The sequence below is a fragment of the Telopea speciosissima genome, chromosome 11 (assembly GCF_018873765.1).
Source record: "Telopea speciosissima isolate NSW1024214 ecotype Mountain lineage chromosome 11, Tspe_v1, whole genome shotgun sequence".
In the NCBI taxonomy this organism is placed as follows: Eukaryota; Viridiplantae; Streptophyta; class Magnoliopsida; order Proteales; family Proteaceae; genus Telopea; species Telopea speciosissima.
The window spans coordinates 41,247,678-41,275,349 of record NC_057926.1 but is presented as its reverse complement, the minus strand read 5'-3'; the positions used below and the strand labels follow the sequence as shown (position 1 = coordinate 41,275,349).

General features: G+C 37.5%; 1 protein-coding gene across 6 annotated transcripts in view; it reads right to left on the bottom strand.

Moving 5' to 3' along the window:
* Window positions 1-1,232: 1,232 nt before the first annotated feature.
* LOC122645453 overlaps window positions 1,233-27,672 on the bottom strand; it is a 32,388-nt gene continuing 5,948 nt past the window's right edge. For all 6 annotated transcript variants that reach the window (XM_043838755.1, XM_043838754.1, XM_043838757.1 and 3 more), the window contains 8 exons: window positions 15,971-16,056; window positions 15,293-15,849; window positions 14,641-15,165; window positions 13,692-14,532; window positions 13,344-13,574; window positions 13,096-13,220; window positions 12,463-12,893; window positions 1,233-2,636 (listed from right to left, as the gene is read on the bottom strand). In XM_043838755.1, coding sequence (XP_043694690.1) covers window positions 1,593-2,636; window positions 12,463-12,893; window positions 13,096-13,220; window positions 13,344-13,574; window positions 13,692-14,532; window positions 14,641-15,165; window positions 15,293-15,849; window positions 15,971-16,056 — 3,840 coding nt within the window. In that variant the 3' untranslated portion in view covers window positions 1,233-1,592. The remainder of the gene's footprint in view (window positions 2,637-12,462; window positions 12,894-13,095; window positions 13,221-13,343; window positions 13,575-13,691; window positions 14,533-14,640; window positions 15,166-15,292; window positions 15,850-15,970; window positions 16,057-27,672) is intronic.

The following is a 27,672-nucleotide window of genomic DNA, read 5'->3' as shown; positions in this document are numbered from 1 at the left end:
TTAGGATTTGTCTTCTGTATGATATTGATGCAGTAATTTTGAAGAAGCATTAAGCAACCTAAAGTGGCTTTTTCAACTGTAGAAACAGAAGACAAAGCATGCTATGACATTTGATTGTAGGGTTTAAAATATGTTTTATGATCAATTCAATTTATATTGATTACATTTAATTCGATGTGGTTTGGTTCGACCAAGCAGTTTTTCAGTCTAAAACCAAAACGAAACCGAATTTTTTTCAGATCCATTCACTGTTCTTAAAATGGCCAGTTTCAATTTCAGTTCTGGTTCTAAATTGAAACTTTGGTTCGTAGCATTGGACTCTATTAAACCCCAACAGGCAGGGTTCTCCTCATCCCAACTTAAACCTAACCTTCATACAGTGCCATCCCAACACATTTGTATGGACGCAGCGTTTCATGGTAGAAAAAACTAGAGAAGGCGAGTTTAATAGTGTAAAAAGTAATAACCCTACCTTCTCATTGTTTTCCATTGAAAAAACTCCAATTTCTTCACTGCTAAACCCAGTGCTAGCCTTCTTACCAGAAAAGCCATGAGGGGGATAACAAAGTCATAATAATAACGAAGAATCACCTCTGCAAAGTTTCACAACCACAAAAAACTGCAACCAAGACATAACATATTGATGTTTTTCTTACAGTTAATCCTCTTGCAGTACTCTCAAGTGCAAATTGACAAACATGTGTGTCTTTATGAAAGATGGGTTAGCCAGCATTAGAACCATAACCAGCTTAGGGCAATAAACGAAACTGTACATTGGCATGGTATGAAAGAATGGTTTGTGATAATCTGCTCAGGCCAAGTATGATTATTGTCCATAGGCAGTACTCAACGGTTCACTCCCAATGCTGATTACATAAAATTTTTTCATTACATCAGGGTGTGTGCAAGTTGTAGGGATAGGGATTTACGAGTTGCAAGTCTCTTAAATAGTTGACTGGTAGGAGTCGTGATCTAATTAAAAAAAAAAAAAAAATAGATCACTGTATTCATCCTTCAGATTCTGATCCTGAGTCCACCAAAATTGTTTGAACTGAAGCCCTACCAATACAGAATATTTCAGTTAAGAATATGATTCACCACTGCTTGCATTGGCATGAGGTGTAGACATGATACAGTTATGTAGCAAGCAGAGCATACAGCCCCTCCCTCCATATGGGCTCTTATAATGAAAAAACTCCTTGCTCAGACCATACTATCCTGATGAAAAGCAGTTCAGCATCTGAAGAATGTTTATATTCTTGATTGGAAATTAGTGGGGCAGATAAAGGACTAAAAGCTGGAAAAAAAAAAAGGAGGAATCCCAACTTACAGATATCCGTTTGCAATGCCCCGCCTGGCGTTTAGGGACTTGGCTGGCTTTCATTCTCTTTATATACAAACAGCCGTGACTATCACAACCGAAACCAAAGTAAAAGAAAAGAAAAAAAAAAAAAAAGATTTTGTGATGCTATAAACAGATGGGTGGGGTTTCAGTGATTGATCGCACAGATCAACCATGGACCTTGATGATCCTGGTATACATTGGGAGCATCCAAGCGGGGGCCATAATTTACAGTCTGCTTGCACCATCTCTAAGTATCAGAGAAGCCACCAAATAGAAGCCATGGAGAGTTCACTTGACGCCTTTCAGGCAAAAGCTGTTCTGTCCTTGAAACAGGTCTCACAATCTGCTCCTTTTCAGAAAAGGGGAAAGCAAGAGTGAGTGCAAGAGAAGCTGCAGTGTCCCCATTCTCATCATCATCTTTCTTTTTTGTCAGTGTTTCTAGATGCTTGTTCTTGTTATTTTTCTCAGTGATTGTCTTCCCAAACAGAGCCAGTCTTCCCTGTTTTGGCCCTAAAGCAAGCTCAAGATTAGGGTCTTCTGACCCAAGTTGATCCTCGTTGCCTGATTGTACAGGACCAAAATCCATGGGAAATAAATGCTTTTCAGTAGCTATTAGGTTATCAGGCATCATCACATCCTCATAGGCATCACTGTGTCTCTGCTCCTTGACAGGGAAACTTGGGTTTAGCCCATGTACAAGGGATGCAAAACTATCACCTGAAGAACTTTGATCCTTAGAATAACTACAAACAAATGGTTCTCTGAAACACCGCTTCATCTTCCTACTATCACTTTCTTCACCAACCACTACACACTCCGTCTGTTCTTTCCATGGAATTGCTAAACTTCTGGCACTAGAGGTTCCACCAGAAGCTGGTGAGACCATCTTTGTGAAGTCTGAATGGGGACGTTTCCTGTTGATGGACTCCCAACTATTGCATTTCTTCTCCAACGTGTCACTCGGTGTCTTTTCCTCACAAGCAATTTCCAAGTCCACTATTCCCCCATCCTTCATTTTATTCTGAACTAGCACTCGATCTCCACTGCGATCATTTGTTCCGGCCTGGATTTTCTCATTGCCTGCGCTCCTCACACCAACACCTTGAGCCAGAGATGTATCAATGGGAAACTTCTTTGATGGAGACAAAGTATCTTGTCCATCAATAGAGCTACCCCACTGTTCAGGGCCTGTAGGCACCATTTCACCTTTATTGAAGGAGCCATTCTGTCTATTTAATTGTACTGGTTGATGCTCTACCTCTGGTTTGCTTTCTAGATCTATCAGCTCTACCTACAGGAAAAACAAGTACCCGTTAAAATACCGTACACGCTACTGGACAAATTAGTTACATCATAGCTATGCCACATTTCTTTCCAACGAAGAACATAGCTTCCCAGAAAATAAGAATAAAATAAAATAAAATAGTGAGATGACATATTGATATGGCCATTCCAATCAAGATATTTCGGCCTCAGAAAAGCATTAACCAACAACTTGAAGCATATGGATGATATTTTCTAAGCTGTCAGAAATTCTGGCTTGTCCACACAAAAAAAAAGCAAATTTACTTGAGTAACTTTATATAATGGCCCATATGTTAGTGTGCAGAAAAAGTGAAGATCTTCACACTTTTCTTTTCAGATTTAAAAAATACAAACCACTAAATCGATTGTATGTCCTGCGTCATATGAATCTAACTTTATAACATCATGATATTGAATATAAAAAAGAAGAAAAAGTTTTTCTTCCTACCTTATGCATCAGTGCCTGCTTTTTTTTTTTCGACTACATATATATATATATATTTTTTGGCATCAGATAGGGAAGCAGGATGATAACCTAAAACCTAAAGGTTTCGAGAACATTACAATCTTGTAGGCTAACCTCTACATCAAATTGTTATAAAATCCTATATGATAATTACGACTTCTTGTGTCAAATAATTCATTATGATACTCAAATGCATGACCAATGTTTGGGTAATAAAAATACTTATGGTATGAGCAAGGGTAAAGGAAGATTCTGTTATTTGTAATGCAGAGGTGATCTCCAAGAAATAAATGTTCACCAGTACAGTATGTGCTAGACCAATATTACTTCTCAATGTTCACATTGTTATTGTCAGGAAAATATGAAGAAAGTTTATGCATGACAACTAGTAAAGTAGTAATAAGATTTAGGAATAAATAACCTATGAAAAGAAGACAAGATATCTAAACTGGTCCAGAAGTTTAGAAACATCATAGTGTAGCAACAGAGTCTGAGGAAAGGTTGTAGATAAAAACTTTAATCGGAAACTAATGATAAGCTTATACAGCTGCTCTTATTGAAGTTGTTAATTTATCCAGCTCTGTAGTCTACATTTTCACCAGGTTCAAGTCAAACAAGAAGGAAAATGAATATCAACTTATCTCTTACATTTTCACATAAATTTGCATGTTCCCTCAAACAATGCAACAAACAAGATTACAGAACAGCATGATTCAAATAAATATCTGCAGATTCTCTGTAAGTAAAGGAAAGCCGAGAAGAGGAAGGAAAGAAGGAATACCAGCTTACAGACCTGAATAAAGATTTGACATATTTAGTTATCATTAGGCATAGTTGTATGGTTTAAAAAAAAAAAGTTAATGATATAATTTTAAGCTAGCCTATCAACAACTACAAATGCCCTCAAGTTGCTGCACCATACTCTGGCCATCTACTGAAGGTTAGAATGTCAGACCAGTAACACCATTTATAGTTGTCACGATGTCTAGGCGATACTAGTTGTCAAGGCGCCACCTAGGCAACGCATTGACAACTATGACACCGTCATAAAGACAATGATAGCTCCAATTTCAGATTCTATATATTAGATTTATGTTGAGTTCAACCTCCTACGTATACGTGATGTGCAGGAATTTTTGTCCTGAATAGCTCCTAGAAAGGAAGGAAAAAGGAAAGTGGAGGATGGGATATAAGCATTTAAATTTAAACATTATCAATTCCCAGTCAATAATTAAACAAGGAAAAATTCTACTCCAAATGCATCAAAAAAATCTTTAACATAAATGTCAAATTAATATAAAAGAGTGACATTTGCTATATATCATCTCAAAAATATACACTGCTTCATTGATTCAGGAGCATCCAAGAGAAGAATTCTTATTTTTTGACAAACTATTGGTTATCAGAGCAGTTTTGGCGTTTGGGAGCATCGTTGCGGGAATTATATATTTGTGATCTTATTTTAGGTCTATTTTTGAAAGGTCAAAACTCATCCTTTTAGTGATTTTGGTGTCATCGGCTAGCCTATTGAGTTAAATATCCAGCGAGACCAAGATCTTGCAAAGTTGCAATTCCAAACCATATTTAGAAATTCATGACAAACTTTCCAAAGAAACTACAATCATTGAAAGGAGTTCTGTTTTAGAAAGTCCAATTAGAGTAAGGGTCTAATTTTGGGTTGTTTTTTTTTTTGGGGGAGATGAATAGTAGAAAATCTATTACACAGCCAAAAAGAAATACAGAGCAGACTCCTAAGAATGGAGCCAAAAAAGAAGAGAAATTGAAATACAGATAAACCTACATAGGCAATTCGTCCTCAGTTCGGACAAGTTGCCATCACAGAAACTTGAACATTCAAATCCCAAGTCCTAACAATCTATCTAATCTTCAGTGCATTTGGAACTGTTCTAGGCATATTGACTACTTTGCCACGAACCTCAAAGGAGATTGCATCCCAAATTTGCTTATTTGTTCTTGATTTCTGAGCCCACCTTCTCAGGTTCTTCTCTACCACACATGATAAATAGTTGCACAAAATAGCAGCTTCCCTACCAAATCACAAACTGTCTTCCCTTTAAAGGTATTCTTCATCCATTTCCATTCTCTTTCCAAATCTAGAATTCTGCTAGCAGTTGGCCAACATCAATGTAGAATTCCTTCCTGTTATGATATATACCACAGTACATTAGTTGTTAGTAGTTAGTCATGATAGGGGGAGTGTCCCATCATGATTTAGGTTAGCTTAGTTAGTAGTTTGCTGTTAGTTTAAGTCTTAATTTTAATCCTCTTGTAATTAGACATTGACTGTTGGTAGGAATCCTACTAACAGTCTAATCGCTATGCTCCTACTAACAGTCTAATTGCTAAATTATAAATAAACTGCAAGATGCCAGGATAGACTAACTGAGTCTATCGTGGTTCAGCACATCTTCTCTCCTTCTATCTCTCTCTTCTACTTTGCAGGTACTGGTTTCAGACCCTGGTTTATCAGAGCTGTAACCAGTCCATGTTATCTCCATTGATATCTGTTTTGAGACTCGTCCAAGGTTCTCTGGTTTGTGGTGTACAGCCACCTATGCTGTTGATAGGAGAACTAGGGTTTCGATGAAGATTGTATTTATACGAAGGAATACCTAAATCGATTTCTATGCTGCTTCAACTTTTGGTACCGATTTGCTGTATGTGCTGATTTTTGGTATGATTTGCTGCTTCGATTTTCTGTAATCATGTACATGATTTACTGCTTCGTTTGCTATCGTGTGCAACCATGTTTAGTAGCAATAGCGACTCTGGATGCTGAGAAGATTCAAGGATTTCATGTGTTGCTCGATTTGCTGCCGAATCAGTTACTCTACTTGGCGTTTGTTGATTTGCTACTGCGTTTGTTGATTTGTTGGTTCTTCTTGCTGCTATTGTCGGTTGAAGACGATAAAAACAGATATCAACAGCTTGGTCTCGTTATTCAACGGCATGCTACCCCTCTTGTTGAAGACAACCTGCTATCGTGGCTGCTCATGGAGGAGCTTATTGCTGCTATCGTTGTTCTTTTGCTACACCATTTTATAAAAAGTCTCCCACAGTTTCGCACTTTCGCTCTCGTTATTCAACAGCTTGGTCCCGAGCTTCGCAACGCTGTTTGCATCTTCTATTTGGATCTTGAAAGCAAGGTTGAAGACAACCAACACCTAAATCCTTTTTATTTGTTTTAATTTCTATTGATCTCCACATTTACCCTTTCCCTGGTATTTTAATTTACCTCCTATCCTTACCTCATATTTGCTTTCAAGTCTATCCTTGATCAATAAATAGTGTTTCCCTTCATGTTTCATTACTTCATTTACCAATGGCCACCTGAAAATTTCTGGTTCCTTCCCTTTTTTAGCGGTGATGTATACATATACACTGCTCTTCCCTAACAGTTTCATCTTTTATGTGAAACAGTAGCAAACATGGTATCAGAGCAGGGAGGTCGAGTGTTCGACTACTGGAAAGTGTAACGGGGTTTCTCGACACTTCGTCCTCCTTGGTGTCGTGTGGGCACGCATTGTGTGACGTGCAAAGGTCCAGGATAGCGGGCACGTACAGGAGGTGTTGATGTATACATTTATGCTGCCCTTCCCTAACACTTTGAGCTTTTAGGTGAAATGGTAGCGACCACCAAGGGCCCCTTAAATATTATGGTTAATTACCAGATTGCCACTACTTTATTGTAATTGAGTTTTATCTCCCTTATAGGCCTAATAATTACGTATAGATCAGGGATTGCATGGATTAATTACAAAATTTCCAGAATTTTGTACATCTTGGATATTATTATTTGGTTTGCATACCAGCCCTTGGATAAAGTCAATATTTTGGGGATTATTGTTATTGTTTACAAGAAGCTTTGATCAGCATTTGGGACACATCAGGCTCTCTGGTTTTGGGTTGCTAACTTATTACTATTCTACAATGTTTGCGTCGTGCATTGGAATTCTTTATCTGCTTTGAAATGGCCTGTTGATGCTATTGAGGGTATTACCAGCTGCTCTTGAGTATGGGATTTATGTGATACTGGTAATAGCTGCCATATGCTGGTGAATTATTCTTCATTGCATCCTTTGCATAATTTGTCCACGTGTAATGCTGCACACGATGGGTTGATTGGAGTTATTATTTTCCGCTCAAGTCATTAGCTAAAGATTATTATTATTTTCTTCGTGTCATTTGCTCATGTCCTGGGAAACAATTATATCTATGAAGATAGTTATTTGTGGTATTCAACAACAATGCAATTTACCAGTGGTCCACAACAACCTTATGTCGTCTGGTTCATAGTAACCTATACTACATTTTTATCAGTGGTCCGTAGTAATCCATACTGCATTTTTATCAGTGGCCCGCAATAACCTATACTGCACTTTTACTAGCGGTTCACAGTGACCTATGTTGCAATTTTATCTATCTTTTTTATGGAGATTACTACTTACTACCTGCCTTCCTTGAGAAGGGCTTATGCTGATGTTGTTGCTGTTGTGATTTTTAGGATTGCAGTTGGTGTGCTCTCCCACTTATTTTGTTCATTGTTGTTTGGATTGATTCGACACGAAGATTCTTGTTTACTATTGATGCTGATGATTGGTGTGCTTGAGTTGATATTGCTACCAGAATGGAGTGGGTCTTTAAACAAAACTACCATCGGTTGAGAGTGATAACGTACTTCTAAAAAGACCTTGGTATAGGTTTGAGGTTCATTTCAAGTGGGCCAAAAGTTTTCATTTTCTATTTTACCGTCCAATCTTCAAACTATCACATGCACTCACTTACTATCTCAAAGGGATAAAGGTCTGGTTTTTTTTTTCTTTGTGCTTACTAGCATCTGTGACTACTATATATGTTCTAGACCGGTGCTACTTTTAATATATATCTTGTTGTTCCAAACTGGAGCCTTCGATATATATACTCCAGTTTGAGGTGGAGCTTAAGATATGTACCACAGTACATTAGTGTTAGTAGTTAATCACGACAAGGGGAGTGTCCTATCGTGATTAGGTTAGCTTAGTCAGTAGTTAGTCACGATAGGGTATGTGTCCCACCGTGATTTAGAGGTTAGCTTAGTTAGTAGGTAGCTGTTATTTTAAATCTTACTTTTATTCCTCTTGTAATTAGACATTAATTGCTCGAAGGATTCCTACTAACAGTCTAATTGCTAAGTTATAAATAAACTGTAGGGTACCATGATAGGTTTCTGTTGATCAAAAACATGCTTGTGGTTCTCTGTTTCTTTTGCTATTTGGCTGCTATTCTAAGGTAATGATATTTTAACATCTGGCCGTGGGAGTGTTATGAGATTAAGAAGTTTCTACGAGGTATACTTATGCTGCTATCAACTCTAGTTGTAGACTTGTAGCCTGAACTGAACCATAGTTAGAGAGTTACAGGTAGTTACCAATTTTGTTGCCAAGTAATTTAGTACTGAATTTGAATGATCAAAACAGTAGCCAAACAAGATCTTTTCAGAGAATTAATTTCAGATTTGAGGAGATTATCAATAACACAAAATCAGATTGTAGGTTAGGGCTGAAACTGAGGTCGAGTTAACCAAATAGAAGGGGGAATATTTGCTGAAAGTTTCAGTCCAATTGGGTGATTAGATTGGGAGTTAAGAGTGATTCCTAGTAGCAATAGGCTTAAGGGTAAAATAGTAATTTAGCTACTGCAATTAGGGTTCAGAGGTTGAAGATGAACTGCAGGTTTCAGACATGAACATAACCTATAAATAGTAGCTTAATAGGTTCAGTAAACCAGAAATATAATCAGATTTGAAATAACGTTTGACAGGCAAAGGGCCAAAAAGAGATTTCACTCCAGCAGCCAATCGGCTGGTCAGAATTGAGTGAAACTTGAATCCAGATTCAGTTAAAATTTCAACCAAATCAGGTGGCTGGTTTGCTTAATCTCAAAACACATATAACATATAATCTTCTAGAAACAAAGGTTTACCTGCAGGAAAATAGAAGGATACTTGATAATGGATGAAGAAGATGATGGAATAATAAGAACAACGGAAACCAACAACCAGGCTTCACACTGCATGGTGGTTCGATTGGATAAAACACTAACTTACCTTGATGTCACACAAGGGGTTCCTTGATCAATGGAGAAGAAGAGCAGCAACAACAGCTTTTTCATTAATAAAATTTGTGTACAATGCTTGTTCCTCCTCCCCCCTCCCCCTCCCCCCTCCCCTTAAATTTATATAAAAGACTCAAAGCACTGAAAATGAAAGTCCTAACCCAATCCTTAACTAATAAGGTAACCTAAACTGACTAGGAAAGTGAAATACATGACTGGACTAATAAAATCCTAACCCATCCTACCTAAAACACTTGATGGCAACTAAAATAAAGAAATAAAGATACTTAACTAAGCAATCCGTATGCCCATAGTTGTCGAGGCGTTGACTAGGCACCGCCTAGGCATAAAAAATCAAATTCCAAAAGGATAAAAAGTCAACCCCCCAGTTCAAGAACAAAAACTGGATTTTTGGCAATAGGTGAAATTTTCAACTTTCTAACACTGAAGTTTTTCTCAAATCGAAAAATATCATAAATCTTAATATGATAAAATATTGCTAAAAACCAAAAGTCCAGTAAAATATTCATTTGTTTTGATATATAAAAATATTTTTTCATTCAGAAAAATTTGACAGCATTCATACACATCAAATAAAGTTTTACAGGAACAGAATTCCTTCAATATAAATTAGATTTAAGAAATCCTGGATTAGTTGGAAAGCTGGTTTTGTGTTCTACCTAATACAATAAGTCTCATGTAAAAATAAAATCTTTGACCAATCAAACTTCTCAGAGAACAAAAACATTTCTCTAAATCGAGAGCAGTTTAATTATTTGTAGATAAGATCATATTTTCTAAAAACAGCATAAACCAAATGTGAGAATAGGTCTACCAAGATGGGCATCTTGTCGCCTGAGCGCTTAGGCACCCCCCTCCACCGCCTTGGGTCACCTTCCACCTTGACAATTATGCGTGTGCCTAGCCTCTACGATATTATAGGCCCATTCAAGTGGCCCATTACAATAAAAAACCCATTGGACTAAAGATCCAACACAAATATAACCAAACTCAAGGCCCATTTCCATTAATATAAACCTATTTAGGTGATATAACTGCATCAACTAGTTACTAATTTTGTGTTGCTGCTGAACTGAAGAATCTGGTCTCAAATTAACTTGATTTCTAGATATTATGCTCCATACGTTGAGATGAGCAATCGAAGTGAGTTTGGTGTCGATCTACTGTGTTGATGTGAAGATACAGCCTAGTTGCTAAATTCTGGAATTGAGTTTCTATCTTGGTTCACCCACTCATATCTTTGAATCCAACAATTATGAGGTTTTGGGAAGTTGTTCCCCCATACCGGCCCTATACTTGATTCAACTTTGATCCAATTTGTTGATTGGTTGTTATTGAACTTCTTATTCTGATCTTTATTTTTCGCCTGTGATTCTGCTTTTTGGGTTGGAATCTGAAACCTTCTTTAAAGATGCATCGATTCCATCACACTATGTATTTCCAATTGTTAGTAGTTATGTTACCTAATCTTTATTGGCTGTCCGTGACTTTGTTCATCACATAACATGCAAGGCATAACTCCCTATGACTAATTTTTTATTCCTAATTTCAAGTTAGGCTTAGAGTTATAACAAAAAAAGCATAAGGGCACCTAGTGATGCAGATTTATCACCAAACTAAACTTCTTTTATTAGGAATAAGTCTACGGTTGGGTTATATACATGTTGGGCCTTTGATCCCATGGGTTTTCAATGTAATAGGCCACTTTTATGGACCTAAACTATAGGTAATAAGGTTACATACGGGATTAGTTTGTAGATTTCTTTTTATTTGGTTAGTGATCATGTGACTTGGTTAAGTCGTCATGTGACAACTTAAGTCGTCATGTGACTATTTAATTGTTATTTAAGTTAGGCTGAATTAGGATTCTATAAGTCCAGTCATGTTTTGAGTCTATTTACTTTGTTATTTCACTTTGCTAGTCAATTTAGGTTACCTAATATGTTAAGGATTGGGTTAGGCCTTTCCTTTTTAGTGTAGGAGTCCATTTATGAGTCTTTTATATAAGGTTGTAAGGGGGGGGGGGGCAAACATTGAACACAAATTTTGATTAATGAAAAGCTTTTTGCTGCTCTTCTTCTCCATTGTAGATTTTTGTCTTGTGTTTGATCAAGGCTGGTGGGATTGGTGTTTGATCCAATCGACACCTTGCGGTGTAAAGCCCGGGTGGATCGTTAGAAGGAATCGGTGTTTGATCCGATTGACACCTTGCGGTGTGAAGCACAGGTGGTTCGAATTGGTTATTTGTTTTCTCCATTCAAGTTCTACATTCAAGTTCTGATTTCAAGAGTGATTCTACATCATCAAGCACTGTTCAAGTCTACAACATCACCCCAAGTCTGATCTAATCTGTTCTTCATCCACAAGTCTAGAACTGAAAACCTGCAACTATTCTTCTTCCCTTCTAAGAAGGTCACATGTAAGGTGATTTTCGCGAGAATTCTGCCCAGCCAAATATAACCGTTAGAACCCGCTAAAATTTTGATCAAATCTTCTTCAAACCCTAAGAGTGACAATCCGATTGTCTGAAATTACACTTTAACCCCTCTCTCCTATCTCTACTAGGACACCTCCATAACTCCAGATTTAACCATCTGATTTAGCCATAACTTTCAGCATATATTCCCATCCATCCTACCCACCCACAACCTAAATATTAAGTCCATTCAACCGCCTGATTTTCTGTTATTATAAAACCTAGATTCCATCATCTTCCACCTTTCAAAACCCTAAACCCTAAACCTAACTTCCTTCCAATTCATTCCAACATACATTCCTCCATTAAAACTAAACATAACCTTAACTGATAAACTCCCCCACACCTGCCTAGGATAACCAACACTTCAAACCCTAACCCTAATTTTGACCTCACAATCGGACTACCAGTTCATATCGGATCCTGAAGTACTGGCTCCTAGTTGGTCTCCTACCAATCTAGGACTACATTACCTAGGCATTCCTCCACCACCTTGGGTTGCCTAATCACCTTGACAACTACGATTAGTGATTACAATTTGCAACAGAGATTCTACACAACTGCATGAATTATAATACAAACAGTTTATTATGATAAACAAATTCTAGGTCAAAGATGCTAGCTTGTTCAACAATATCTTCACGCATGGGTAAGACAGAAATAAAAACAAACAGTTGTTGCAAGAACACGTAAAAAGAAAATTGACCATCTGAAGCACAATAAATAAAACTCTACCAGTAGCAAGCCATTGCTTTTCACTGCAGTGCATTGGACATCACTTTGAATCCTTGACAAGGGAGTGGTGCTGAGACCACTGTCGTGCTCATCAAAATCTTTCTTAAAAACCAAAGACTCTGGAGCAGGAGAAGATACATTCGCCTCGCAGTTTAAATCCACTCCAGAAAATGGTAATTCTAATGAGACAGTGGATTTAACTGCTTCTTGTGTACCAGATGACCTTTTGCACGAGGATAAAAACTCATCCATTTGACCAGAGGAACAATTTATCTGAGATACAGGCATGACATGATCTGATGAATCTTGATCCAACGGAACGACATTTGAATTGGCTTGAGAAAGCTTCTTTTCACAGCCAGGTAAACACTCCAGGCAATTGACCCTCTTTCCCCTAAAAACACCCCATAAGAAAAATAGCATGTTCCAACCTGCCAAAAATAGATTGATCAAAATTTTTGGTAAAGATTAAAAGCTTATTAGACATCATACCGGTTTTTACAAAGGACAAAAAGAGATAGAGAACTCAATAAATGTCAATGTTTTATAGAAATGCCAAGTTGTAAGGACATGTGCATACGGAGATATTGTATATTTAATGTGAGATTAAGTATCCAATGCTAAAAGCCTTACGCTGGGATTTCTCTGCTAGCTGGTTTGAAGGGAAAACAAGAAGTTCAATGCCATCAAAATTTCCTTTGAGAGCTAGATCATTATTAATCATCTTATTCAGCAAGCTCTTGTAGCTCCTCTCATAGCTATATCAGGAGAAACATCCACAATATTCAGACAATTGCATCAGTATGAAAGATACAACTCTAACTTCAAGAAAAAATGACATGCAAACAAGCCCTTCAAAGTAAAGTACATCCACAACCAACCTCTCAAGATCTTTGGCAAAGAAGTAAAGAGCAATGTTGTCTTCTGTGGCAGGGTGTTCCTGAAATTGTACTGGCCATGTACTCAGACGAGGTACCTCTTCCATCTGGACTTCAGAAGGAAACTTGTTCACTACCTCAATAACTTTGGGTGATGCTCGAGTTGATAAATGTGCTTGAATTCCATCACAGAGTTCGGCAAGCATCCCACTCCCCTGCACCTTAAAACAACCACTGCAGGCAAATGACAGAAGCACACAATCAGATTATAAATATGCAAAGCATCTACAAGGATGAATACCATGTATTTGACGAAAATAACATAGATGTCAGAAAGATAAAGTATCCTACTGCCATATGTAATCGTGCTCTGGAATAGCTGAAAACTCTGATGGAGCAACCCCTGCAGAAGCTAGACTATGAGACTCTCTAATGAAAGGCATCATTTTATTCCCAATCGAAGTGGTGGCAGCATCAAATTCTGCTGCTTTGGAAATGAATAGCGCCTCCTTTGGGGATACTAAATGCTGCTTCACATCATTGATGCTAGTGGTTTTACTTGAGTCAGCAGCAGAGCTCCCCATAATCTCTTGCCCGTCCTGTTTCCCTTCACCAAAGTTCAAATTCCTCAAGCAGCTTGAAGAAGTTGATAATTGGTCTCTAGGAACCGCTTCACAGCTCAAATCAGCACTTGACATGGATAACTCATCAGATTGATCATGCAATTTGTTCTTTTTGTATAATCCAGGTTTTTTAAGTACAGAAGCTTCAACAGACTCTTTCAGTTTATTACTTCTACTCGTCAGCTCCCTTGAACTTCTTGGAGAAGAAGCTTCCAGAACAGAAACCCGAGGGCTGCCAATGGGACAAAACTGTGCAGCATGGCCTATTTCTTTACATCTGTTACATCGTACTTTTGGACCTCCAACTGGCCTTGAGCGACTGACAGGAGGCTCCTTAGCTCTTACTTCCTGGTTTGTAGACTCCCGAGATAGAGGGAAGCCATCTTGCATGATTGCATCAGGTTTGCTGCCCGATTTATCACCATTCCACATAGAACTTGACAAAGGTTCTTCCTTGGGGTTAACTTGTCTTGACTTTAGTTCAGCAGAAGTTCCCCTTACATTAGAAGGTGGACTTCCGAGAACACTGGATGAAGATGAGGTCTGCCTCTTGCCTTCACTAGATCCAGCTAGACCAGAAAAAAGAAACAAACATCACAGTGAACAAGAGCACAGCGTAAAAGAAAATATACGAGCATGCATATAAAGAATAACCATTTGAGGTGTAATAGTTCTACCCAAACCATGTGGAGACTCTGTTCCTCTATTTCCAAGAAGACTTGATGGCTTCATTGAAGCATTCAACTTTCCATCAGGTTGAACAGCCTTCAGATCACGGTAGTTGTTGGCAGAGGAATGTGATGGCATAGTTTCAGCCCGAGATGGAGTCTTTTGATCAGCCTTTGTATTAGACACACTGGAAAGAGCAGTTGGTGAACATCCAAGTGGGCGATCCAATTTAAAAGAACTCCTCCTTTCAACCAAATTACGTTCTTTCGCTTGTTTAATTCCTCTCAGATCACCAGTTCGGTTTAAATGGGAAGGGAGCATTTTAACTTTTGCTTCAGTTGCATTTGAGCGGCCTGTTAGAGTAGTCTTGAAGGACATAGATTTGCCAAGTGTCTTGACAATTCCATCCTTTTTTGAGTCATTCGCAGCAACCTCTTTGGCCAGTTTTTGCTTTGGAGGGACATCATCCTGTATCAATTTTACTTTTGGTTTTGCACTTGAAGTGCTGAATGAATTTGACTTTAACAGAGTTCCTGCAAAAACCCCAGAATTACCTTTTTAAGTACCTAAAAAATGCATGCCATTTCCAACTAGAAATGTATTGAAAATGCAATAATTTTTTCAAATTGCATAATGAAAATTTTACGTATAAAGCTTTACCCCGAGGCAACTGAAGTCGCGATTGGATCCTTGATGAGTTCTGACCGGAAGTTGTAGGAGAGTCTGCAGTATCCTGAGAATTATTAGCAGTGTGGTTACCATACAAAGGCATTTGCTGGGATGGCTTAACTTTTCCTTTATCCAGGTTCTTGAATGAACTCTCTCGAGACAGAACAGCTTTTCTTCCTGGGCTGGAGGTTGTTGGTGAACCAACACTTGTTTCAAGAGCCTGCCTTTTTGCAGATGACGCAATTTCAATATTGTCAGATTTACGCTTAGCAGGGAGAAGATGACTTGAGCTCATTTTGCTTCCCTCAGCATGTGTATCTTTGACTTCCAACTTTGCTTCTTTGACATCCAATTTTGGAAGCAGCTTAGAACTGACTGTACCTGTACCTCCACATTGATCATTTTCATTCAAGCATGTTGTTTTTGAGGTACCATATGCTGTTTCCAACTTATCCTGTTTTGGTATTTCAGCTTCCTCCTTGAGCTTGCATTCTTCACACAGCCAATCACCTTCCGGAACTTTATCAAGCCTTATTCGCATGCAATAACTGATTTACAGAAAACATATATATATAAACTTTTCACCCTAAAAGACAAAAACATGCATATCTTTAGCAGATCTATAAATCTATCATGTATGCCATTAATCAAAGGTTCTATAAAGCTTACGTGTGTTCCGCCCCATCACTGCACCTACTACAAAAGGCAAGCATTTCCTCACGACCTGCATCCCCACAGATATCACAAACTTTTACCTGTTCCAGATGATAAACGACAATCAGCATGCTAAATTATTCAAAGAATACAAGTGAAGAGAAAGAACGCGCAAACTACAAAGATATGGGGATGCACTCCCAAATAAGTGATATCTGAAGATGACTTCCATCAGGAGGAACACTTTACTGGTCAGATGAGATTCTATCATGTTAGACAAATGCTGCCCCATTTCTTTATTTATGTGTTACTCAGTACATATGTATAAAGAAACCTCTGTTAAAAAGGTTAACTTGTAAAAGCAAACTCAATGACTCATGTTCATTTTACATTCCATGGAGGTGTTTTGAAAAGTAGAACTCTAATATTACTGATGTAGATCACAAGTCCATATGTAGGGATGTAAATGGATAACCAAAATCCGAATCCGAATCTGCATCCGTGTCCGTTTAGGGGCATCCGTATTCGTTTAGAGATATCCGGGAAATAATCCGAATACTCCGATTAAAATCCGTCCGAAAAAAAATCCGAATACTTAATAATAAAAAATTAAGTAAATAATGATTTTGAGGGTTTTTGAAGATTCAATAGGTTCTAGAATATGATGAAAAGAGAATCATGATCTAAGAGATATGGATTGAGAGTGAATTGTATCCACTAGGGGGAGGAAGGTCGGGTTACACAAGGCAGAGATGTAAACGGATGGTCGAAAATCCGAATTCGATCCGCATCCGAATCCGTTTAGAGGTATCCGAATTCGGCCAGAGAATATCCGGCTCCGATCACATCCGATCCGTATCCGATCCGAATCCGATCCGTTTACATCCCTATCCATATGTACCCGCAGGAACAAGCCCCAAAACCAGCCCAGCAAGGTTGTGGGATTAGACTGCTGTGAGAGGCAGCGTGGTCTGATGATGTGGCAAGTTTTTGTTGGTTCAATGGAGCATCAACTAAGGCAGCCCCAGCCCAGAGAGAAGCATGAAGAAGATAAGAGACCAAGACAGAAATTTGAAGGAAAAAAATTGAAGTTACTGTTCACATAAACAGTACCCTAGTTACTTTTCACATAAACAGTGATTTGGGGCACATATGGATGGCTTTGTTCCTATTTTTGTTTAGCTATGTTAGTTTACATTGTTTCTATTTTCCAGTTTGGTTGTAATAGGATATTAGATAGTTTCTAAATTCAGTTTAGCAAAGTTAGTACTAGTTTCTAATTTCAGATTTAGAAAGTAGGCTTTGCCTTTATTTAGAAATCTCAATTTTCTTAAGTTTCTATTTCAGTCCTTTGTTTCCTTTTAGCTAGATTTAGTTTCTATTTTTGTTTGGTTTCTATTTCTGAGACTTCCTATTTTGTGAAGCTTAGGCCAAGCTATAAATAGGCCTCATCAGTTGTATAAGAAATTTAGAAATCAGACTTGATTAATGGAATTTTTATTGCTTGCTTGCAAGTGTTTTGTCTGAGAAGACTTGTGTTCAACAGCTGAGATAGCTATGGGTGAGAGACCCAAGGCTGAGATAGCCGCTGTGGGTGAGAGACCCAAGGCTGAGATAGCCTACCCCCTTCATCTATATATATCCCCTTCTTCTTCTTATCCTTTTCTTCATATTTAAACAGGAAAAAAAAAGGCAAAAAGTTTCAGTTATTCAATTCGTTCATCCTTATTATGTTGATCTGGCTGCAATCGATCTCCCACTGGTTTCCCTGGTTCGAGGTCAACTTTTGCATTAATTACAAACATAACACACCCACCAGTCCATAATATTGATTTTGACTAGATGTATAGGTGGTGATCAAAACACTTTTCAGGAATTCAAATAACTTCAAAATCGCATTCTCATGGAATTTTTTCTACAGTTAATATTCATAATAAGATTCTTTTTAGCCCTCGAGAAATTCAAAGAACCCTATATGAGAGTGTGATTCACTTTCCACTAGTACCACAACATGATTCACTAAAAAAAAGGCGTACCCAGTGCACAAGGTTCCCGCCACTGTGGGGTCGGGGAAGGGCTATAATGTACGCAGCCTTACCGCTGTTTTCACAAAGAGGCCGTTTCCAGCACAACATGATTCACTGAATAAATAAATAAACTGTGATTTGGCATAAGATGCTGACTAAAAGACAGTTCACTCATTCAAATAAATCAACTTCACATTTGTATGGAATTTTTACAGCTTATATCCAAGACTTCTTTTTTCCATTCTGTTGGGAAATGGAAGGAGGAAATCATGGGCAATCCAAAGGAAATTCTATATCACAATGTGATACACTGTTTCATCAAGAAGGATTGTGTGGAATAGCTTTAATTTAAAGAGTAAAAGAAGTTTCCAATAGAAATTCCTCAAGTGGTTACAATAGACTAGTATTAATATTTGAAATAAAAATGCAGATGGTCCCATTTGAAGCCCCAATATGACACTGAAGCTAGTGCAATAAATATCTTATTAATGTCGGAAAGGCAGAACAATATTAATGCTAACTACGCATTTACCACCACTTAAGGGTATTCTCTATGGGTAGTTGAGTACTGTTTATATTAGTTATTGTCCTTTTTTGTAATTTTATTGCTTTAGTCATTATTAATATATTGAATGGTCTTGGCTAGGTTGATGCAGATAAGTCACTTAGGGGGGACTAATTTTAGTGGAATAAGCCTTGGGATGGGTTATGTATATATTGGGCCTTTGATTCTGTGTTTATTTTGTAATTGGCCAATTTAATAAGCCTAAAATATGGGTAGAAAGTAGGAAAACGATATTTATTTCATTAGTTTAGTTAGAGTCCTATTTTGAGTCTATTTTCTTTATTATTTCACTTTCCAGTCAATTTAGGATACTTTATTAGTTAAGGATTGGATTAGGCCTTTCCTTTTTAGTGTCTAAGTCTACTTTTGGGTCTTCTATAAAAGTTTGTAAGGGAAGCCAGCATTGTACACGAATTTGATTAATGAAATATAGGCTGCTGTAAAAATCCTGAGATAGGTGAGAGACTTAGGGTGAGATGCCCATTCCCTTCCCTCATCCCCTTCCATCAGTTCTTGATTCCAAACACTAATACTGCTCAATCGACTTCAAGATTTCTGCAAGCTGCTGGGATTTTCTTCTGCAACTTATTTTCATCAATATTTTGGAGTTGCATTCATTATATCATTGCTGCCAAGGACCAACTTCATTGAGCCTGCAAGAACAAGCCCATCATCGATCCAAAGGAATCTAAGGTTTCAAAAACCCTAAAGGCTGTTCGAACTCTTCTTTCTTCTTGTTCTGATCATGACTTCTATTTGGGGTTTCATCTTAGATCTACAAGGTTCATTCAACCCTATTTGCAGCTTCAACAGGTCACTGATTTGAAGGATTCTATTATTTACTTCTCTTGTTCACTTGCGGTTACCAATTTGAGATCTCATCATTCTCCTCCAACAAATTTGAGATCCCACTGTTCTCTTTCTCGTTCTTTGGAGGTTTTCTATATGATCATGCCTGGGATTAGACCTATTATGGTTATAGTCTTGCATTACATTAGACATGCCGCAACCCTCTCTTTTCTCCTCTCTCGACTTCTCTTATGTCTCCTCTCCCTCTTCTTCTTCCTCTCTTCCTCGCTTTCATGTGTGTTGATCTCTTATCTATCTTTGATACTGTTACAATTAATAGAGTTGTTCATGTGAATTACGATGCCTAGGAATTTGGGGTGGGTGGAGTGATACTCTCATCAAATTCTTTAACAGTGATGTACCAATGAAAAACAAAACTTTCTTACTACCAATCAGCTGCACGTCTTTACAATTCTTTTCAAGTCGTATGGTCACATTCCACTATATTTTCGACTTCTCCAGAATAAAAAATGGTTCATTATTTATAAGAGCAGCAGAAATATTCCAGCTCAAACCAATCAGGCTTTTATTCTTTTCTTCTTTTTTTTTAATGAAGATCAAACCAATCAGGCAGCCACAAGATTTCCATCTGTTCATCATCTAACTTAAATCACAATCATCTCTACAATGTTCCATTGAAGTCTAACCCTAGGTCTCCTTAAACACCATATTTTCTTTTCTACCTTCTTGCTGGATTCTCAACCGAGCTATCAATTAGTCATTTACCCAACACCTGCTCAACAAATAACTAACCCAACTTCCCCTTGCCAATAACCCATAAAGCTTCTCCTAGAGGAAGAGGGAGGGAAAGCCAGAGAGGAGGGTGGGAAAAGCATAGGATAAGTCCTCAAGAAATTGACTTTGAATCGCCAATGTGGATTGGTAGGAGGTGGTAGTTTATCAGGTGATTTTTTTTGGTTCTGAGGGTAATAGAGCCAGTTTCTTGGAATTTTTTACCTGGCACTCTCTTTCGGTTCTTTTTGGTCTTTTCAAGGCCGAACCTAGTACGAGGCCTCATTAACTCCTTGTAGACATTAAAAACTTTTTTGTGTGGGTGGGGGGAGGGTGAGAGAGAGAAAGTTGGCTTGCCACTTAGGTGCCACCTGAGTAATGTGTTGGTTATGGCCCATATCCTGCTGAACACTCCACCTTCACAGAAACAAGTATCCTTCAAAAATTATTGAAAAGACACCCTTATTGAAACAAATGTTGAAACCATTTGTGGGAACTGAGAACCTTGTTGCTGAAATGAATTCAATGTTGTTTCTGTCGACAACAAATTATACTGTAGAAGTGCAACATTAAAGCTTTTTTCTTTTACTTTTGGGGTGAAAGAGCCTTGTACGCGAGAGTTGAGAGGTCCTGACAAATTCTGTATGATATTGAATGTTGATGCATGTTTGAATTTGTTTTCAATTTCATACAATCGCAAGCAACGAGTGAGGAACAAACAACTGAATCTTATAACTGTTGGAGCTCCTTACTCTTGAAATACCACGTTCTCATCTACAGCTGTGGCACCATCACTGGGGTTTCTATTGTTTTGCTTTCAGATCCATGCCTTTTAACATCCTTCGCAAGCAGTGGTGTTGGGGAGCTGAGGCGTCCGTATTGTCCGTGTAGATCAGCACCTTGGCTTCCTGCATGGTTCGCTTGCAGCAGAGTACATGTGTCTCCTGTTTAGTAAGGGATATCTCTTCTTTTCTTTTAATTTTCCAGTACTTGGCTTGGCTTTCTGCTATTATCTATTTTCTGGTTAAGTTATTTATGTTCTCACTTTATTGCCTACTGCTCAGATCTGATCGTTGGTTTGCTATTAGGGATGACTTTTATCTTTGATTTGATCTAGCTTTTATCTGATGTATCCTTAGTTCTGCACTGTATTTTGTTTGCTCCCCCTCTGCTTCTCGCTGTGTGTTGTTTGTTTCTTTTGCAAAGTTTCTTAATATCAGGGCTATCCTTTACTAATATCACTTTGCTTGATTTGCTTGATTCACTGTATTCTTGGTTTAATCGTGTATGTGTTAGATCTGGTTTAGTTTTCGGTTTTGATTCGTACTTTTTAATGCTATCTTCTTTGTTTATTGTTTCTGGTTCAACTTTTCCTTCCTCTACGGCTAGGGATTTGTTTCTATATCTCTTTTCTGGCCTGCTTTTTCTAGTTCCTAGGAACTGTTTTGACCTGATTTAGTTTAATTGGTTAATTTCTCTTTAGCTTGAGTATTATTCCTACTACTGTTTTACGATCTAGGTTAATTGGTTAATTTTCTTTTGCTATCCGTTTCTTTTTGTCAGGTCCTTTTGCTGGTTTGCTGCTTCTGCTTCTGTGTTGCTCATCTTTCTTCAGTGTTGTGATTATGCTCTGGCTGAGTTCTTCCACCATTGTGTTTCTAGGATCTGCAGCTCTTTCTCGTTTGTTGGTAATTTAATGGCCAGTATTCCTCTTTTTGCTGGCTCGCTGCTTTTGTTTGACCTTATGTTTCTTAGTTTCTTATCTCGTACTTCTGATTTCATCTGTCTCAGAAGTCAGAATCTCTTTTAGGTTTATTTTGGAACGCTTGAGTTGTAAAACTTCTTTTTCAAGTTTCCTGGTTATGCTTTCTAGTTATAGTGTTGAGATTGACTGTTTAATGTATTAGGGTTTTGCTCCTTTATTCTATTATATTTTATCATATCTTTTTTTTTATATATTTTGGTTCGTCAAGTATGCAGATGGCATTGTAGTATTTTCAGCCAAACACCTGTTGCATGAATCTTATATTATGTGTAATAATTATATTAATTAGGTACTATGTCTTATCAACCTTATGTTAGGGCATACCCTGTAAACGACGTGCTGCGTTGTCGCCCGGATATGGTGACGAGTAGGCAAGCGTTCTCGCACGATGGACTAGTGCAGGTAAAGAAGCTAGTCCAAAAGCATAGGATTAGATTAGCATCTTGAAACATTGGACCTTTAACGGGTAAGAGTCTAGAATTTATAGATGTCATGAGGAAAAGAAGGATTAATACAGTCTGTATCCAAAAGAATACTTGGAAGGGTAAAAAAGCTAAGGAGTTAGACGACTTTAAACTTTGCTATACGGGGGATAAAAGTAATAGAAGTGGAGTGGGCATAGAATTGGATAAAGATTTAAAGAACAATGTGATAGATGCTAAAAGATTTGGAGATGGGATAATATTCATCAAGCATGTGTTGGAGAAACAGATTGTCAATATAATCTGTGCTTACGAACCTCAAGTAGGATTGGATGAAAATAGTAACTTACAATTTTGGGAGCACATGGATGGATTAGTGCAAGGCATGGAAAAACATCTCGGTTTTGCCTGAGATATCTCGGTTTCGCCAGCTACCGAGACGAGATGGCCAACGACTCCAAAAATCCCTGGTTTCGACTCATCTCAACTTGTTTTGACCAGGCTTCCACCGACATAGTCCATATTTCGCAAGTTTCAACCCGAACACCTATATAGATTCACTTATCTCCATCGAAACTTGAGGAAACCTGGCTCGAAACCAGGACAGGCACTTATTTATGCCAATTATCATTTAAGTATTTACTTAAAATTACTCATAAATAAGTAAATACCCCTCATATTTGAATCCAATAAAAATAGTTTAAAAAAATCAAAATCTAAAATGAAAAAACAAAAAAAGTCAACACCCCCCGCCAGTTCAAGAACAAAAACTGGATTTTCAACGATAGATGCAATTTTAAACTTTTAAATGTTGGGGTTTTTCTCAAATCTAAAATTCCATAAATCTTATGGTAAAACATTGCTAAAAACCAAAGTGCTAGTAAAATATTCATATGTTTTAATATTTTAAAAAAATTTATTTTCTTTCAAAATCCAAAATTGAGAGTGAAGGGCTTCAGGTAAGCTTGGTCCACCTCCCAGAAGTAATAGCTACCTACTTTCCCCCTCATGCAACGGGTTATTAAGATGGCTTAAGTGAACGATCGATCGGCGGGCAGATCTCCTTTGATAAATCAAATTTAAGCAATTTTGGATTTTGAATGAAAATAAATTTTTTTTAAATATTAAAACAAATGAATATTTTACCACACTTTTGATTTTTAGCAATTTTTACCATATTAAGAGTAATGAAATTCTTTGATTTGAGAAAAATACCCAACATTTAGAAGTTGAAAATTGCACCTACTGTCAAAAATCCAGTTTTTGTTCTTGAACTACGGGGTTGACTTTTGGAATTTTATTTTTTAACTATTTTTATTGGATTCAAATAGGGGATATTTGCTTATTTATGAATATTATCGTAAGCATAGTTGTCAAGGCGTCGCCTAGGCGTCCAAGTGCCTTGATCGCTTTCTTGGTGTCACCTTAAATTTGGATCCTCTGCAACGCTTTGGGTCGCCGAGACGCCGTGACAACTATGATCTTAAGTAAATGAAATAACAAATATTAAAACATAAATAAGCGTCGCCCTTGAAAACTATGATTCTTAGTACACTAGGCGTATACTAGTAAACTTGGGACAATAACCACTAGTACCATTTTCAGTGTTTTTTTTTTTGGGGGGTGAAAATAGTTCATGCATTGTGTTTAAAATGTCAAAAATAGGCTGCATGGATTCTGGGCCTCGAAATCACCAATTCGAGTTGGTTGGTAAAATATCCCAAGTTTCAACCAAATATCGTTTCTGGCTGGTCGAAACCGAGATTTAGAACCTTGGTGCAAGGTAGAAAGATTATTATAGGGGGCATAGTTCGAAAACTTGCCGAAATTTTGAATATTTCAGTAGTTCGACATGTCCAAGGCAAAACAGGATGCGAAATAAAATAACAATTGTTTTGCCGAAATTTTGCTTGTTTCGTCATTCAGTCATTTCTTTTCAATATTTCGCTCATTTCAGTAAAAAAAAAATGCATAGTTTCATCAAAATTTCTATCATTTCAGTCATTTCGTTTCGATATTTCACTCATTTCAGCGGTTCCACACCCCCCCTGAAATGGCCAAGCGCAACTCACGGGAAAAAATACACTGACCGAAATGATAAAATGAAACAAGTTTTTGAACCTTGACAAGGAGTGATCTGAATGGACATGTTGGGAGAGACCGTAGACTCTATGAAGGTGTACATGGAGGTTAATATCTTGGAGAGAGGAATCAGGATATCTCAATTTAAAATTTTTCTGTGGCTTATGATTTATCCATTATAAACACCGACTTTGAAAAGAGAGAGGAGCATTTACTTACCTACAAAAGTGGGCATCATAGTAGCCAAATAGATTTCTTCCTAACTAGAAGGGCCGATAGATTGTCATGTAAGGACTGTAAAGTTATACCAAGGGAAAGCCTAACCACTCAACATAGATTAGTGGTCATGGCCCTCATGAATAATGTGCCTCATTTCGCAGAATCGTAAGAAAGGGGAGCTTATTTGCCCTACGATAAGGTGGTGGAACTTAAATGGAGATACCTTGAATTCATTTACTGAAAAAATGTTAAAACAAGAAAAATGGAATTTTGAGGGAGACACTAATATGATGTGGAACAAGATGACGACTAGTATTAAGAAAGTTGCTAAAGATGTCCTAGGGGAATCGAAAGGAAAACATTATAAGTATAAAAAAGATTCAAACAACCATTAAAACTAAATACGTAGGTTTTAATACATGGCAAAGGACAAAAGATGTAGAGGATCTAAACAGATATAAATCTGCTATAAATGAAGCTAAAAAGATTGTGGGGAAAGCAAGGGCAAAGAAATATGATCTTTATAACAATCTAAACACAAAGGAAGGGGGGGAAAAGCTATCTAAAAGATAGATAAAATGAGGGAAAGGAAGAATAGAGATTTTGACCATGTTAGATGTATTAAAAGTGAAGATGGTAGAGTACTAAGACGGGTTGAGGACATTTGGAGAGAGATGGAGAGAGTATTTTCTACAGCCTACTAAATGAAGATATTTCGAGTAATAGCGGCCTAAGAAAGACAGCATTACTCATGAAGACACCACATGGCATAGATATATACGAAAAAATTAGGGTGTTTCAAGTCAAAGAGCTTTATGAAAGATAAAAGTAGGCAAGGCACCAGGCCAAAATGGGGTCCCAATAGAAGCGTGGAAGAGCTTAGGATATGTGGTTTATCTTGCTTAACCTAACTGTTTAACAACATTATGAGCACAAGTAAAATGCCAGATGAATGGAAGAGAAGCATTGTAGTTCCGATTTACAAAAATAAAAGTGATACTCAGAGCTACAATAACTATAGAGAAATAAAACTACTGAGTTATACTATGAAATCATGGGAGAGGGTCATTGAAACCCACCTGAGATGAAATACTACTATTTTGGAGAACCAATTTGGTTTTATGCCATATAGATCCATGACAGAAGCTATTTACTTACTTGTGAGGCTCATGGAAAGATTTACAGTTTGCAAGAATGATCTCCATAAGGTTTTTATTGACCTAGAGAAGTGTATGACAGAGTCCTTAGAAAGTTAATATGGCATTTACTAGAGAAGAAGTGTTTCACATAAATATGTGGACATAATTAAAGATATGTATGATAGCATGATGACTAGTGTGAGAACTATGGAAGGTCAAGGTAGTGAATTCCCAATTACGATTGGGTTACATCAATGATCAGCTTCAAGCTCTTATTTGTTTGCGCTTATCTGATTAACCAAGGACATTCAAGATAAGGTTTCTTGATGTATACTTTTTGCGTATTATATTGCTTTGGTGGAGTTATGAAGATCAACCTTGGAATCAAAAGGTTTTAAGATAAGTAGAATGAAAATGGAGCATATGATGTGTGATTTTAGTTACATTGGGATGGATAATGAGATGGTGAAAATTGACGAGAGGGAGACTCCGCAATATGATTATTTTAGATATCTAGGCCCCATTTTAAATAAAGGAGGTGATATAGAGGAGGATTTTCACAGAGAAATAAAGTGGGATGGATGAAGTCGAGAGATGCGTCTGTAACTTTGTTTGATCGACGTTTTCCTTTAAGCTTGAAGGAAAATTTTATAGGACAGTCATACGACTGGCTATGATGTATGGTGTGGAATGTTGGGCAGTTGACAAGCATCATAGGATAGTCATAAGACCTAGGGTTTGGAAGATTAGAACCCTAGGTCTAGAATACAATCACAAGGAGATTTGTACTAGTGCCATTGGTCATTTAGGCCTAATCAACACATTAGTTAAGAGATTTGTATACCCAATGAATTTGATCACCAATATTCGATCCGAGGGTTTGAAGCCTTTGAAACTTAGGCCTCCCAAATTGGGTTAGGGCGGAAAAGGTCCATGGGGTTCCAGGATGAGTATTGACTCATCAAGGACTTACCAAGGGACATGAAGCCAATCCTTGGGAACCCTAGGTTTGAGGTCACCGGGATAAACAGATTTAATTCTAACCTTTGCTGCCGAAACACATCAGCCAAGTTTGGGTCCACTTTGGAGGACCTTACACTCCAAGTTGGTCCAGAGATGAGGATGTTGAGATGGATGAGTGGCAAAACTAGGAAGGATAAAATAAGGAATGATCATATTAGAGCTAATTTGGGAGTAGCCCCAATACATGATAAGTCGTTTGAGGTGGCATGGCCATGTTCAATGGAGGCCTTGGGATGCTCTAGTATAGAAGAGTGATTTGATTCAGATTGAAAGAACTAAAAGAGCTAGGCGCAGGTATAAAATTACCCTAAGAGAAGTGGTGAGGAAAGACATGCATAGCTTCGGTCTTGTATCAAGTATGACCTTCAATAGAGCAGATTGGAGGACAAGGATCCATGTAAACGACCCTATTTAATTAGGATAAGGCTGAGTAGTAGTAGTTGTTGTTGTTGTTGAGAACCTTGTATGCATGCAATGCAGTACATTACACATCCTCAACCTTATGAGCCCAATTGTATAAAGGTTAAAATCCTTTTTTTTTTCATAAATAAGAATAATCAGTTACTAGGACTGAGAAATCTTGAATAAGTTCCAGACAGAATCATAAACTATTTGCATCAAACACTAGAAAATTGAAAACAAAGTCAGCAAATTAGAGAACCATACTAATTACAGCACTTTTTCCTCAGAAATAGAAACACATGATGCACCATTCGGGAACATATAAATCAATTTAAAATCAACAAACCCTAAACTACACAACTATGCCTAGAAGAAATTGAACCACACAACACCAATGTACAACAAATTCCAAAATAAAAAATTTCTCATGAAACAATAAGCACAATTAGATAAGTGTTTAAGTAGTGTAATGAAAAGACAACCAAAAAAAAG